General features: G+C 34.7%; 1 protein-coding gene across 1 annotated transcript in view; it reads right to left on the reverse strand.

The window, feature by feature from the left end:
* Window positions 1-16,663, reverse strand: part of LOC135202828 (E3 ubiquitin-protein ligase HERC2-like) — a 194,108-nt gene that overhangs the window by 144,814 nt on the left and 32,631 nt on the right. The window contains 2 exon segments of the mRNA XM_064232287.1: window positions 14,131-14,252; window positions 14,524-14,695. Of these exon segments, the coding sequence (XP_064088357.1) occupies window positions 14,131-14,252; window positions 14,524-14,695 (294 nt within the window).

Here is a 16,663-nt window from a genome sequence, read left to right on the forward strand (position 1 = left end):
ATAGTTAGGAAAAATGCAATTTGGACAAATTGTCATATTTTGCCATTGACCACAAATAAGGTATAAAATATTACTGGTTAAAATCACAGGATTTTTCCACAGACCGACTGAGTGTAACAGCTGCCTGCGTTCAGGTTTGGGTCTCACTAGTGGCAATTGCTGGGGACTACTCAAGAAGTTTTCATGTACCTGCACCAGTTACATTGTCACCTACATTACTTAGAATACAGCAGGTGAGATGTGCTGTCATAATGAGAATAGTTTAAGGAAAAATCAAGTTAGAAAGTAAAGTTTTGAGAAAAAACAAAGGGAATAAAAGGGGAAGAGTTACTGTTATAGGGAATGATTTTCTTGAAGAATCTCAATTGCAGTGAGGAACACACATTGAAGGTTGTACTCTCCTTTGAGATCTCACTCCAATGACAATGTTGTTACTATGATGAAAATTCCTAATTTATTGCTAAAAGTTTCTACTACAGTACAAAGCATTACTGAAGGAGAAATGTCGATGAAAAGTTTTTTCTTGAATTTTAAATAATTAAACAAAGAAAGATTATCATTGTTACAGTGAGGGTTTGAAGCAGAGTCATGGTTAATTTTTTTTTTGTCATTGGTTTACGGTATTAAGTTCTTTACAGGTTAGTGTTTGTTTTTCATATAATTATGTATTGTTCTTTCTTAATGTTGTTTTTATTCATTTTAATCAGCTACGTATGCTAGTTATGAATGCCTGCCGTGCCCTTCTAAGCCATCAGTCATTGCTGCGACTTGTGCTTCTTCAACCCACAAATGACATCAGCACTTCCACAAAATAACCTTGATGAGAAGAGGATGATTAAGTTCAGTCATCATCCGAGGTAAGCTTTGAAAGGCATTCTGTGAGATATTGTGAGGCTTCATGCAGTAATTACAGCATCAGAATAACTGACTGCATTAGCTGTAAAAGAGAATAATTTGGATAATGAATTAACTCAGTTTTGTGCAAGTACTAATGGTTTTTTCTTTCTATTTGACAGATCCTTTTAATCCAAAGACTTATTACTGCCTCTACACCTCCATCTCCTGTAAAAGCTTCATATTCCCGGGAACAACTTGAGGTATTCAAATGAAGATTTGAATTGTTAGTGTTTGCTTTGATACCTTGAATGTTGATACAGATAGTGTTATTTATTTAATGATAATAGAATAATTTTTTCTCTATAGTTCTGGGTGCATTTCAATGTCAGTGTATTTCATATATATGAATTCCAAACCTTTTTAGTTTTATTAATGTCATACTTGTAGGGCAGACAGAGAAAACACTGATTCCCTGATTGAAAGTGGAGAGTTCCGTAGGTGAGATGAATCTCATGGCAGCAAAGATTTTGCGCACTGTCAGTGACAGCATTTTGTTCGTCCTTCTTAGTTGAAAATTAGTGATGTATTCCAAGAAAAAATTATTTTTTTTATAAACTGTAAATTTGTTGTTTTCATGGCATATAAAAAATTATGTAACAGGCATAACTCCTTTCTTGACAGACTGCAGCCCTAGCCCTTTGTGAAAGTCTTACTGAGGAAATATCAGCCACCACCATCAACTCCATGCTCAAACGATGACATTTCTACACCCCTGAGTGATCATTTCCGGAAGGGGATTGGGCCACCATCTCCAGGTATTCTGAATGATAACCAAGTGAAATCAAGCAGGCCTGCGGCTCCACCAGCTCAAACAAGCCGAGGAAGAAGAACACGAGCAGTTTCTCCTTCCCCTCTTGTGCGACAGTTGATGGAAATGGGCTTTGCTAGGAAGAGTGTGGAGCATGCAATTAAAGCATTAGGTATGTGGTTGTGTGACTCTTGAAGGTTATAGAATATTACCCTACTCATTTCGATATCAAGTTTTCTCCTAATAAAAGAATTTATGTTTCCTTTGGTAATAAAGTTTTATGGAACTTTAATTTATTTTGAAGTGTAGTTGCAATGATGAATTTTTTTTACTCATCAGTACATCAAATATTTGTAAAGAATTTCATGATAATGCTGAAAGTATACAAGTACAGTGCAAAATTATTCTCACACGTGAATCTTGGGTTTCAGAGAATTAAAGATATGAGCTTATTGCTATATGAAGATTGGCATTAAAGTTAAAAATATGCTTGTACTGTAATCTTATGATTAACCCTCTTACGCCGATTGGACTGTATTAAACGTCGAGTCAAAAGGTCTCCCGTATGCCGATTGGACGTATCAAAAAAGTTTTTTTAAAAAATTCGCGGAAAAATACTTATAGGTCTACCAGCCGAAACTTTTGTATCACGCGCCTTGGGGATGCTGGGGAGTTCACGGATCAAGGCATTGTTTTGTTTACAATCGCTACGCAGGGCGCGCAAGCGCGAATTTCTTTCTTATCGCACTAAAAAGTATCAGTGACACATCTCGGAAATTATTTCGTCACTTTGACATAATTTTTGCACCATTTTAAATTATCCTTTACATGAAGTATTATATATGAAAATGTGCGCAATTTCATGTAAAATACAACAAAAAAATACTAATGATTGTAGCTTTTATCAGTTTTGAAATATTTCCATATAAATAACGATAAGTGCCAAATTTCAACCTTCGGTCAACTTTGGACTCTACAGAAATGGTCGAGAAACGCAATTGTAAGCTAAAATTCTTATATTATAGTAATATTCAATCATTTGCCTTCATTTTGCAAATAATTAGACGTCTCTAGCACAATATTTTCGATTTATGGGTGGAATTTATGAAAAAACTTTTTCCTTACGTTCGTGCGATAACTCTTCCGATAAATTTTTCGTGCGATTGTCCTAATGAATTTGTACCCTTTTTAAATTTGCCGTTACATAAGTTTTATATATAGGAATGTGCGCAATTTCATGCACAATACAACAATAAACAACCCATGGTTGTAGCTTTTATCAGTTTCGAAATATTTTCATATAAATAACGATAAGTGCAAAAATTTCAACTTTCGGTCAACTTTGACTCTACCGAAATGGTCAAAAAACGCAATTGTAAGCTAAAACTCTTATATTCTAGTAATATTCAATCATTTACCTTCATTTTGCAACGACTTGGAAGTCCCTAGCACAATATTTCGATTTTATGGTGAATTTATGAAAAAAAAAAAAAACAAAAAAAAAAAATTTTCCTTACGTTCGGCGCGGTAACTCTTCCGAAAAAAATCAGGAATTTTTTTGTGCGATTGTCGAAATGTTTGCACCATTTAAATTAGCTGTACGTGTTTTAAAGTTTTATATATGAAAATGTGCGCAATTTCATGTAGAATACAACTAAAAAGGATTGAAGGTTGTAGCTTTTCTCTTTTATCGAAATATTTGCATATAAATCACGATAAATAGAAAAAAAAAACCACGTTCGGTCAAATTTGACTCTACCGAAATAGTTGAAAAACGCAAATTGTAAGCTAAAAACTCTTACGGCCTAGTAATATTCCGTCATTTTTCTTCATTTTGAAACAAATTTGAAGTCTCTAAAACAATATTGTGATTTTATGGTGAATTTTTGAAAATATATTTACCTTCACTCCGCGCGCCGATTCGCGGCCGCAAGTCTCGAAAATACGTACATCGGATTATCCTAATATTTGCTCCATTTCATATTAGCCTTTTTATAGAGTTTCATATATCAAAATGTGCGAAAATTCATGAAGAATACAATAAAAAATAATTGAAGGTTGTAGCTTTTTCCATCTCCGAAATATGTGCATATAAAAAAATAAATATATAAAAATTTCGACATTCGGTCAAATTTAACTCGTCCGCAAATGGTCGAAATCTGCAATTCTATCTAAAACTCTTACAGTATCGTAATATTCAATCATTTTTCTTATTTTGAAACAAATTGGAAGTCTCTAGAGCAATATTTTAGAATTACGGTGAATTTTTGAAAATAACATTTTTCTACGTCCGCGCCGTTACGAATTGCGTACATCATTTTGTGATAATATTTTTCCGGTGTTGCTTTTATTGTTTTTACTATGCATTATATCAAAAGGATTGCAATTTAGTGTACAATACAACGAAAAAAAAAGTAACTCGTTAGCTTCGACCGTTTTTTGTACAGCGTGATTTGAATACAATTATCTATGAATTTTTTTTTTTTCGCTACCATATATCGCATTATTTACATATGATAATGATATTATTTTTCAATTTCTGATGATTGCCATACTAAACTTCAGGCAATGAAAAAAAAAACACAAAAAAAATGCCGCAAAATGAACTCTTAATCTTCAAAACTAAGCGCGCTGTGATTTTTTGAAAAAATTATTTTTTCCGCTTTCGCGCTCACTCCAAACCGGCGCCGGCATACAGGAGAGGTTTTGATTTTTAGGGCTTCGGCGTAAGAGGGTTAATAGTTATGCAGTTAGTCATAAATTTTTGGCCTATACAATAGACTTGGTTTTTATTTGGTACTTTGCTTTTAATTTTTTGCTTGCATTTTGTTTATCATTATATTCCATGGTGATGCCAAGCATGAAAATCAAGGGCAAGGAAATTACAGTGCACTCACTTTTATAAGCAGTTGGCACATTTGAATCATAAAACATAGTTTTTGCTGTTTACATGTTTTATGCACATGACTAAACGAAGATTTGTTTGTTCGTATTTTTATTTTCCTAAATCTTTCTTCTCGTTAACAGCATTCTTATTTTTTCGAACAACAGGTATGGGAACTGAGGTTACTCCAAGTCCAGAGTCATTAGTTATGTGGTTGATTGAACATGCTGACCAAGCTCTGTCAGATTCAGACACTGCTCCTGAAGTGTTGGACTCTGATGCTGACTCCCTGACTGATGAGTTTAATGATGACCCACCAGTTTTAGAGGTAAAGTTGTGAGCAAGATAGACGTGTGTTAAATGAAATACATAATCTTGTTTTTGCATCTTATTCTGGTGTATTCCTAATACTAAGAATAATACGTACCTCATGAATAGGATTTATTATACATTCTTTAGTTGTAATACTAATAATGATAATAAAATTCTCCTTATCCACTTCTAGAGAAAGGGATCTTTAGGATTGATATTTTCCATCAATAGTAACTGCTCATAGGGAGATATCCTCATATGATTGAAAAGCGCTTAACTAAAGAAATCATCTTTATATTGTTCATGGTCTCTTACAGTCATCCCCAGTCATTGAGGTATACCGAAAGCGCATGGAATTCACAAACAACGATGAGTACGCCATGTATGTCATAGATCAACATATCTCCCGGATGACAGTCCGCTGTTGCGCACCTACGAAGAAGTTCATGAAGGGGATGTCGGACGGGTTGTAAGAGTTGATCGAGGTTCTCTTCATAATCTTAATGTTCAGGTGAATTTCATCTCGAGATTCTTGGCATTTTAGTGTTTCTGCAAAATTTGTATCCGAGTTATGAGCCAGTCTTGTATTTAGTGAAAATATTTCCCTTTACCTTCTCTTTTCTTACTTCCTAATGAGCACAGTATTTTTTGAAAGCTTGAATTTTTAAGTCAGTAGCCCCTGTGGGCTTGTTCCTTATGAATAAGAGCTCATCTTCTGAATAATACTAATAATAATCTATTTCTGTTTGAAAACATCAAATAGAATTTTGTTAAATGATACCTAGTTACTTTTCACTTGCATTAAAGCAAGAATCCAATGGACTGGAGTAATACCAATGTAATGATAGCACTCAAGCATTTAGAATAGGTTTTTCCCATTGAGCTCCATTGTTTCATGACAATTCTTCTTTATTGCAGGTTGACTGGCACAGGAAAGGTGGTACATACTGGGTTCGTTATATTCACATAGAACTGATAGACCAGTCACCCCCACCTCTTGCTACAACTGGCCCAATTAGAGTTGGTGATAAAGTTAGGGTCAAAAGTTCTGTCCTGACTCCTAAGTACAAATGGGGCTCTGTCAATCATCGCAGCATTGGAGTAGTTACAAGTAAGTATCTCTAACATCAAAAATGATTGAACTGTATTCATCAGTAAGATGAACATGATGGTGTTTAACACTTACATGCTCGGGAAATTGTAGGCATGTTAATTATTTCTCTTATCTCATCCCACCATTTTGTTAACTATCCAAAAACCTAATTTCCAAAGAGTTTAGAAGTGGGAGTGGCATAGTTAACTAACTGAAGTTACAAAGACACCATGCAAATTTTGTCCATGAGGTGAGTATGTGTGAGTGCAGTGTATGCACTATAATTTCATTTTGCCATCTTTAACCTGTTAGGCTAATTTTTTTATGAATATCTTTATCTGTATAGATAAAAAAGGTACTGTATTGATTTGAAGAGCATTCATTATATGCAACTCAGGATTATGTAATAGCTTACATAATCCCTTATTGTTTATTATTCATTACTTATGTGTTTTCAGAGCATGATTTTTTTTTGTTTTCTTCCAGTTGTCAACAGTAATGGCCAAGATCTAATTGTTGATTTCCCACAACAACCTAATTGGCAAGGTCTGGTATCAGAAATGGAAGTTGTACCATCGTGCCATATTAATGTCACATGTGATGGTTGTGGAATTACCCCTATTACAGGTATAGTATTTAGTTTATACCTTTAGGATATGTAGTGTTTACTAATGTTAACAAGGCAGATATTGAACTTTTGGTTAATTTCCTAACTGTTTCAGTGTTAATTAAATTTTTTGCTGTTATTGATCCGATATATGTAGATCCACCGCTATTGTGATGACTTGGTATTTTATTTTTGGTGATAATCGTAGTCCTCTGATTTAGTTTTGTATGTAACTGTATTTTCTGCATCTTACAGGGGCAAGAATGAAGTGTAAAGTATGTGAAAACTTTGATTACTGTGAGGAGTGCTATCAGACCAGACGAAGTCATCGACACTTGTTCAATCGCATTGCTGAACCAGGTATTTGCATCTTGAAATAGGTTAGATAGTGATGTGGGGATCATAAGATATATGCTGTTGATCTCTGGACTTGACCCTTATTTTGGCATGGAAATATGATCTTCATTGTACTCCCCCCAGAAAAGTAACTGCTGTATTTGATTTTAAAAGTGACTGTTCTCAGTAGTCGGATTTAAGCAGGGGTGTTTATAATTAACTGGACATAATGCTTAATTTTTTTAATTGAAAGCATTTTTTTTTTAATGTCAGAAGTATAGCCATTGCTTGTAAGAAAGATTTTGAGGCCTCTTAATTCATCTATACCTATTCCTAGTTGAGCGGTAGTCCAAAATAGTAGAGCAGTTGCTCATGTGGAGTTCATGTGAAATGTATCTTATTGGACAGTTGCCCTTTTATAACAACTTCCCTTAATTGATGTGAAATTTAAGTGCGGACCTTTGACTTTATTTATTTTTGTCATTTCAAGTTTACTTCTGTACATGGACTTAGAAATACTAATTTTGCTTTAATAGGAAGTGCAGCAGTTTATGCAGGGCCTCCTGGACGAGGTCGTTTCCGAAAGAGGGAAGGTATGATGGGTGTTGACGGAACAGTAGAAGATTGGTACCGCTGTGTCCGTAACTTGAGTGTATCGTCAAGAGAAAATTGGGCTCATAAACTTATTGATGGGACTGGAAGTTATTGGCAGAGTTGTGGACAGGAGGGCAAGGTATGTTTGGGATTTCATCCTAAAAGGGTTCTTATGATTTTTTAGCATTATTTTCTCAAGCTTCATAATTTATGGCCCAGTTGCTTGGATGACTGGTCCAAAGCTCTGATTATTGTATAAGCAAAACTAGTAATGTTCTTTTTATTGGGATCCTCTTGTCTCACTTTCTGACTTTATCTGGTTACAGTTGGGACTATTAGCCTTATTTGGCATTGTATATTTCAACTTATAGATTCAGAATTTTTAGCCTTTTGTATTATTTGGCAGTATAGTTATATGACCAAATAGTTTGGATGGGTTTTGATTATTATATTGAATAGTTTGGAGATTTAGAATATAAAAAAACTGTTTTGATTCTGTCAGCAGTGTTCTTTTCATAATGATTTGCATACGTAATACAGTAAAAAATGGTAATCACTTCACATCTAGAGTATTTATTTGTCCAAAAAGGAAATTGGTTAACATCTCTCTCTCCTTTTTTTTTTCTTTGTAGCACTGGATTCGTCTAGAAATGCAACCAAACATAGCTGTGGATTGGTTGCGGATGCTTGTTGATCCTGCTGACAGCTCATACATGCCTACATTGCTGGTTGTCAGTGGTGGTGACTCTCTTTCTAAGATGAAAGAATTAAACACAGTTCGTATTACTCCATCAGATACGTGGGTTACCTTACTGAGAGGTTGTCGGGAAGTAAGTAACACACTAATCTTTATTGTAAAAAATAAATCCAGAATTAATTATCATTGTTAAGTATAAACACTTTTCTTTGGAACCTAATATATTTTTTTTGCCATTGTTTGAGGAACACTGTATGTACTGTCCCCAACAGAAAAAACATCTGCTTTATTTAATGGTTCATTGCATAAAAATGCAAGATGTTAGGTGCTTTTATGTCAGAAGTGTTGTAATTGCAAAGGATGGCTGTTGTAAGTGGTTCTATAGGACTGTTAAAAGGATGAAATAGTACTGAATTTGTGGATTGATTTTTTAGAAAAAATTCTTATTACTTTAGAACATTCTTACACCATGTTTTTTCTTTCCATGACTATTTATAAATTTGTATATATTTACAGCACATCAAATTCATAGACATCAGTATTAAGCAGTGCAAGAGTGGTGGCATTGACTGTCGAATCCACGGTTTGACAATCATGGGAAAAGTTGTCGATGAGTATGGAGATCCTGCCTCTTCCATATCTTTTCTTGCGTCGGATAATGAAGATATTGAGGTGAGATGTTTATAAAATTAGGAATTAACGTTTTTTGTTAGATGTTAATGGTTATTGTGAGTTGGAAATTGTACTTTTTTATGGTAAGTTCACTAAGGATTTGTGTGATAGTAACTACCTTATTTGGAACTTTTAAATTTTATTACTTTCTAGCTTTCTCACTCTTGCTTTATTATGTCTCTTTCTAGGAATATTTTTGTATGACTTGATCACTCCCATTTTATGTATTTCACTTGACAAAAGAAAGTTTTGACTGTGAAAAATGAAGGAAACAGCAAAGAAACTGCACTTTCACATAGGTAAAATTTTGATATGGATGAAATAAACAAATATCCACATGATATAAAAGAAAGGAAAAATTTACCTTGAAACACAATTGAAAACAATGATTATATATGTGTTCACTACTCTTTTGAGCTTAAGGACCTCATTGTGTAACCCTTAGCAGCAAAGACATCACTTAATGAATATGTTAAATGAAAAAACTTATAATTATTATTGATAATTTTTTATGATTAGAGTAGTGATTGTTAATGTATTTAGAAGATTGATGTTTGCTTAATTACAATATAATTCAGGCTATTATGAAAAGTTTGTAGGTTAACACATTTTGTCTTTGTTGTATCTGTGACATGAATAGTAGCGTACATACTGATGTATGAAGTTAGAATACAGGCCTTCAGCATTTCGAGTGGGAATTTTTTATAAGAATTAAAAGTGGGTTGTTGAAGTCATTTTTGTTAGCATAATATTGATTGTAAAAAAAATAAAAGGATTTTCTCTTAGACTTACGTATTTGGTCACAGGATAGTTTTTGGGGTTTTGGTCAATCTTTTATAACTCAAAAGAAAAATTTATATAGTATTAATGATCCAAATACGTATTGGAATGATCGTAAGTTTGCATGCTTTCGAACCTTTTCTTGAGCCTAACTGTTTTCTGATTTTGAATCCTCAATCTGTATTTTACCAGGATGATATTACTGACATGTCAAGGAAAAGCTTGACTTCCACAATCAACTTTGATGGTGAACCAAAAGTGTTGGTATGGGGCCTGAATGACAAGGACCAGCTTGGAGGACTGAAAGGTTCTAAAGTTAAGATGCCTGTTATGTCGGATACGCTCGGCAGTTTACGTCCTGTTAATGTCGCGGGAGGATCCAAGTCACTCTTCATTGTTTCACAGGAAGGGAAGGTAAGATAGAAATGTTCTTGAAATATAAATGAAACTCTCATGAAATTATTTTTGTTATGCTTTATGGTCAAGTATGACTTCATATATAATGCTTTTATAGTAAAATAGTAACTTTAGTTCATAATGATCGAATTGGCAAAAATGTTTTTTGAATAATCTTTCCTCATTGATAGCATGTGTTTTCCTTTTACTATTGGCATATATTAAGTCCTAGTATTTCCCATTCAAATTATTTTCTGAAACAATTTTGCCGGAATTGTAATAATTGTTTTTTAGGTAAATTTAATGTGAATAATTTCACAGTGAAAAAAAATTGTTCTCAGGTTTATGCTTGTGGTGAAGGCACAGGTGGTCGTCTGGGCCTCGGTCACTGTAGCAATGTTCCTGTGCCACGGCAAGTTACTGCTCTCAGTCAGTATGTTGTTAAGAAAGTAGCAGTTCACTCTGGTGGCAGACATGCCATGGCTCTTACTGTAGATGGAAAGGTATGTCTTGTGATGAGCTGTTTTATGTATTTTGATTTTTTATCACTTCATTCTTCGTTAAGATGTAGACCATGATTTTAGTGGCTTTTCATGTACAAAATTAGGGCCTATTTGGTTTCGGGGATAAAAATTTGTTTTCTCATTGTACCTAGATGGAGTTATTGATTATTAAATTTTGAAAATGTGAAAGCCTCATCATTTTGCTGTCTCAATATGTGGCTTGTTACAGTGGCTTTAAAAAGATAAAATATGTTATTATGCTTTGATAAGATTTGGGCATTACCGTATGTGCAAGTAGCATACATACTGTATGAAAGGTTACTGAGTTTTCTTGTTTCAGAAGAGATCTAGTATTTACAAGTATAGTACAGTACAAACAGATCTGTTTCACCTTTTTTGTGATATTTGATATGATAGGGCTGAAAATTGGCTGAAAATTCTTTCATAAGTCTCTTCATAGTTTCAACATGTATGATAAGTTGCATTTATTTATTGTATGCTGTTGCATTAAAAACTGCCTTTTTGAAGACAACAGTCCCTCAGCTTATCTGTTGCTTCAGAAGGCTGACCAGTTGAGAAGTAACAAAGATTCTATTCTGTGGCCTGCTTGCGATCAATTAAGATACCCAACAGCCAACACTCATCACTTTAGCCCACTTCTAAAAGCAGCTAATAATATTGTAGCTAATATGTAACAAATTCTAATAAGTTTTAAGTCTTTTTAAGATGAGGTGCTACTGTTTTGGTTTCTCATTGTAATTAGTTCTCCCTTTCTAAATGTGTTAGACTGTAATATATAATGAATATGAATATGATTTTCAGGTGTTCTCATGGGGTGAAGGAGAAGATGGAAAACTAGGTCATGGTAACCGTCTAAGCTACGATAGACCAAAGCTAATCGAAGCTTTAAAATCAAAACGCATCAGAGACATAGCTTGTGGCAGTTCTCACACGGCTGCCATAACATCAAGTGGTGAGCTATATTGTTGGGGACTTGGAGAATATGGTCGCTTAGGTCTAGGTGACACAACTACTCAACTCAAGCCAAAGCTTGTCAAAGCACTGTTAGGTCAAAGAGTTGTACAGGTAAGTCAGGCATTTGGCCCTGTGCTTAATACACCTTCAGTATTCCATGTTAAAAATATATTGTTTAGCATTACATATTTATATATTTTGATGAACGGTCTTTTAATTGTTTCCTTTAGGTGGCTTGTGGAAGCAGAGATGCACAAACTCTTGCCTTGACATCAGAAGGAATGGTATATTCTTGGGGAGATGGTGATTTCGGGAAACTTGGCCGGGGAGGTTCAGAAGGATGTGCTTTACCTCAGAATATTGAAAGGCTCAATGGCCTTGGGGTGTGTCAGATAGAATGTGGCGCTCAGTTTTCTCTCACTCTAACAAAAAGTGGACAGGTTTGTTAACTATTGTTTTGTAATTAATTTTGATATTATCAGACATTTTCCATGAGAATTTTATTTGTGTGTGCAGACGTATTAAGTCTTCTGTATAGTTTTTTAATATATGTTGAAGACCAGGTTGTGTTGCCCAGCTATGTGTAAACCCCAGAGTGAAGATATATCTTATTACTGTACATAGCTTTGTCATGATATCGAATACTTCTTATGGTATGTAATACAATGCTGCATTCTAGAACTGAAGAAAGTTAGCTATTCCAAAATATTAAATTCTGACCCTTATTAGCATAATTAATCCCCAATTTTTGCTTTCAAGTTTTCATTGTGATTCTAGGTCTGGACTTGGGGTAAAGGAGACTATTTCCGTCTGGGTCACGGAACTGACCAGCACGTGCGAAGACCAACTCTTGTTGAAGGGCTGAAAGGAAAGAAAATAGTGCATGTTGCTGTTGGAGCACTGCACTGTTTAGCGGTCACAGAGTCAGGACAGGTAATATTACATAATAAGTTGTGATATATTATGTACTGGTCTTCAAATAACCTTGACCCCACGCAGTACACTGTAGGTATTACTTAAGGTTCTTTGCAGTGTCCCTTTGGCACCTTGTGGCAACCCTTTTCATTGTAATTCTGTTCATATTTTCTTTCTTCCATCTTACTTTCCACCCTCTCCTAACAATTGATTCATAGTGCAACTGTGATGTTTTCCTCCTGCTATGTACACCTTTCAAACGTTTTTGCTGTCAGTTTCTGTTTCAGCTGGCTTAAATTCTGTAATCTATTCTTTTAAAATAACCTAGAGTTACATGGAAGCTGACTGTCCTAAGTAGCACAGGAAACAGAACCCGGTAAGATTTTCAAAATTGCTGAAGACTAATGTATTTTTAGGTGTATGCTTGGGGAGATAATGACCATGGCCAGCAGGGCAACGGTACAACTATTGTTAATCGACGGCCAGCATTAGTCTGTGGCTTGGAAGGCATAAGAGTGGCTCGAGTTGCCTGTGGTTCATCACATAGTGTAGCGTGGACTGTCCCAGACCCTCCATTGCCTGCAGCAACTGAGCCAGTGATGTTCACAACAACCAAAGATCCTTTAGGAGCTCATGCACTCGGTAATTATGTCACGTATTTCAATGGTGTTACGGGTATTTACAAATTACGGCACGTTCATATGTATTATATTTGATGACTGACGTGCATACAAATGGAAATTTTTTAGTTAATTCATGGAGATTTGCCAGTGGCAGAGAGTGGAGCCACTGTTATTCATGACCTACATGCTGTAATGACTGTAGCCTGAACTGTAACTGCTATAATGAATGGAACTGGAACTACAGGAACTTTAACCATATACGTATACTAAGTATAAAGTTTGACACTTTCCAAACAAAATCCTAAGTCCTAGCTAGACGGCAGTCAGTCATATCTATTATTTTTGTACTTAAGTAGTCCATACATACAGGTGTAACAGAACCTCTTGGAGTTGATTCAGGAGCGAGTGCTGGGGCTTCTAACTGCATTGGAGGGACTCCGGCCAACCCATCCCTCTCACGTGTTGTTCTGTCCCTCGAGTCGTCTGCAGCGAGGCAGGCAGCTTTACAACATATACTAAATGCCTTGCAAGTGATGTATGCAAGAGATTGCGTCATAGCAGCATTAAACTCCAATGTGTCAGCTATGTTGCAAACCAAAGAACAGTTAAATGGTAAGATGACATGACATACTAAGATGCAGTTTATGGCTTGAAAGAAATGTTTTATCAAGAGCATATGAGCTGTTTCTTTATTCTTGTAACTGGTAGGTTTTTCTACAAGAGTAACATATAGTTTTCTGCTATTGAATGATTGTTAGAGTGTAAATCAGCTTCCAGAATGTATTTTTCATGTTTAACAATTAAGTCATTACTTCAAGCCAAGTTGCATTTCATGTATATATTAAAATTTATTGTTTGACTTATTGAACCAGTATACGCTATTGTAGTTAGTGATAAAAAGATTGATTTAAAAGTTAGGATCAATTTGATAAAGTAAGTTAGCTTCCTTCAATGATGTGGGAGATTTTGTCTTTCTGGTCTTTTACCTTATGAATCTTTCAAGTTTTGATGTCTTCACAGTTACACGAAGTCCCTTATTGATTTAATTCTTTTTTATGAAGGTTGTGACTCCATTCCAAAACCAGTTGGACTGCAAACCCCAGAATCCATGACAGATGCCATAGCAGATACATCCTCGTCTTTGTCCAGCCCTAATGGAGGGGAAATTGCTGAGGGAGGTGGAGAAGCCCCTGCATCAGCTCTTGAAGCTGCTGCTGTGCCTGGTGCATTGGTGAGTCATGGTGACTATATTAAACTTTATTAGTAATTACTCTCTCCGCATTAAATAAATCTAAATAAGAAGGTTGGTTCTCCTTTAATGTTAGTTACAGAAACTAATAAGAGTTGAGTAATGGAAGGGAAACCTTTATTATAATATATTTATTCATATTACTACTTTTGTCCATCAGAGCTGTGGTACAAGTCCCGATAGCGAGGAAAGTGTACTGCTGCAGTTAGCCTCAGTCCCATCCACTGGGTCTCTCTCTTCACGTGCCTCTAAAATATCACATTCTGCAATGAGCATTCTGGCTGCCACACTCACAACTAAAGCTGATGTGGTAAGTTTTTCTTTTATTTCAAATTGTTCGCTGTGTTTTGTTGTACAATTTTGTCCATATTTAATTGAATTGTGTGAATTCTCATGTTTGAATATTCCAGAAGTCTGAAATTAATTATATCATCATTGTTCAATTGTATTCCACATAGGAAAATTAAAAGTTTTTTCCTTAGAAAATGCCCAACAGTTTCATCCTCCAATGGACCGCTTCTTGGAGCGTTTATTAGCCCTTAAACGCCGACTGGACTTGTTTTACGTCTACTTTTTTTGTCTCTCGGGTGCCGACTGGACGTATTTTACGTCGACATACAAAAGTTTTTTTAAAAATTCGCGGAAAAATACTTTTAGGCCTACCAGCCGAAAACTCTTGGATCACGCGCCTTGGGGGATGCTGGGAGTTCACGGATCAAGGTGTTTTTTGTTTTTTTGTTGTTTACAATCGTTACGCAGGCGCGCAAGCGCGAATTTCTTTCTTGCCGCACTAAAAAGTATCTGTGACACATCTTGGAAATTATTTCGTCACTTTGACATAATTTTGTACCATTTTAAATTAGCCGTCACATGGAGTATTATATATGAAAATGTGTGCATTTTTATGTAGAATACAACAAAAAATACTCATAATTGTAGCTTTTATCAGTTTTGAGATATTTTCATATAAATAACGATAAGTGCCAAAATTTCAACCTTTGGTCAACTTTGACTCTACCGAAATGGTCGAAAAATGCAATTGTAAGCTAAAACTCTTATATTTTAGTAATATTCAATCATTTACCTTCCTTTTGCAACTAATTGGAAGTCTCTAGCACAATATTTCGATTATGGTGATTTTATGAAAAAACTTTTTCCTTACGTCCGTCGCGGTAAAAACTCTTCCGAAAAAAATCATACATGCAATTGTGGTATTTGCACCATTTTAAAATTAGCCGTTACATAAAGTTTTATATATTGGAATTGTGTGCATTTCATGCACAATACAACTAAAAACAACCCATGGTTGTAGCTTTTATCAATTTTGAAATATTTTCTTGTAAAAAATGATGTGACAAATTTTCAAACCTTCGGTCAACTTTGACTCTACCGAAAATGGTCGAAAAACGCATTTGTAAGCTAAAACGCTTATATTCTAGTAATATTCAATCATTTTACCTCATTTTGCAAACAAATTGGAAGTCTCTAGCACAATATTTCGATTTATGGTGAATTTATGAAAAAAATTACATTTTCTTTACGTCCGCGCGGTAACTCTTCCGAAAAAATCATATGTGCGATTGTGGTATGTTTGCACCATTTTATTATAGCCGTTACATAAAGTTTTATGTATGAAAATGTGCGCAAGTCATGTAGAATACATCAACAAATAATTGAAGGTTGTAGCTTTTTCTCATTTTTTTGAAATATTTGCATATAAATCACGATAAACATAGACCATTCGGTCAACTTTGACTCTAACCGAAATGGACCGAAATGGTAAAAAAACGCAATTGTAAGCTAAAACTCTTACAGTCTAGTAATATTCAGTCATTTATCTTCAATTTGAAACAAATTTGAAGTCTCATTGCACAATATTTAGATTTATGGTGAATTTAAAAAAAAAACTTTCCAAATTCCCTCCGCGCGCGGATTCTCTGCCACAAATCTCCGAAATGCGTACGTCCCATTCTCAGAATATTCGCTCCGTTTCATATATGCATTTTCATAGAGTTTTATATATGAAAATGGTGCATTTCAATTTCATGTAATAAAACGAAAAATAGTTGAAGGTTTGAGCTTTTCTTATTCCTTCCGAAATAATTGTATATAAAAAAAAATATATATAAAAAAATCGACATTCGGTCAACTTTAACTCGTCAGATATGGTCGAAAAAAACTGCAATTGTAAGCTAATACTCTTACAGTATAGTAATATTCAATCATTTGTCTTATTTTGAAAGAAATTGGAAGTCTCTAGGACAATATTTAGATTTATTGTGAATTTTTGAAAAAAATATTTGTTTACGTCCGCACGTTACGATTCATGCATTATTTTGTGATAACATTTTCTCTGTGTTGCTTTTATTGTTTTACAATGTG

This window comes from Macrobrachium nipponense, chromosome 33, assembly GCF_015104395.2.
Source record: "Macrobrachium nipponense isolate FS-2020 chromosome 33, ASM1510439v2, whole genome shotgun sequence".
NCBI lineage: Eukaryota > Metazoa > Arthropoda > Malacostraca > Decapoda > Palaemonidae > Macrobrachium > Macrobrachium nipponense.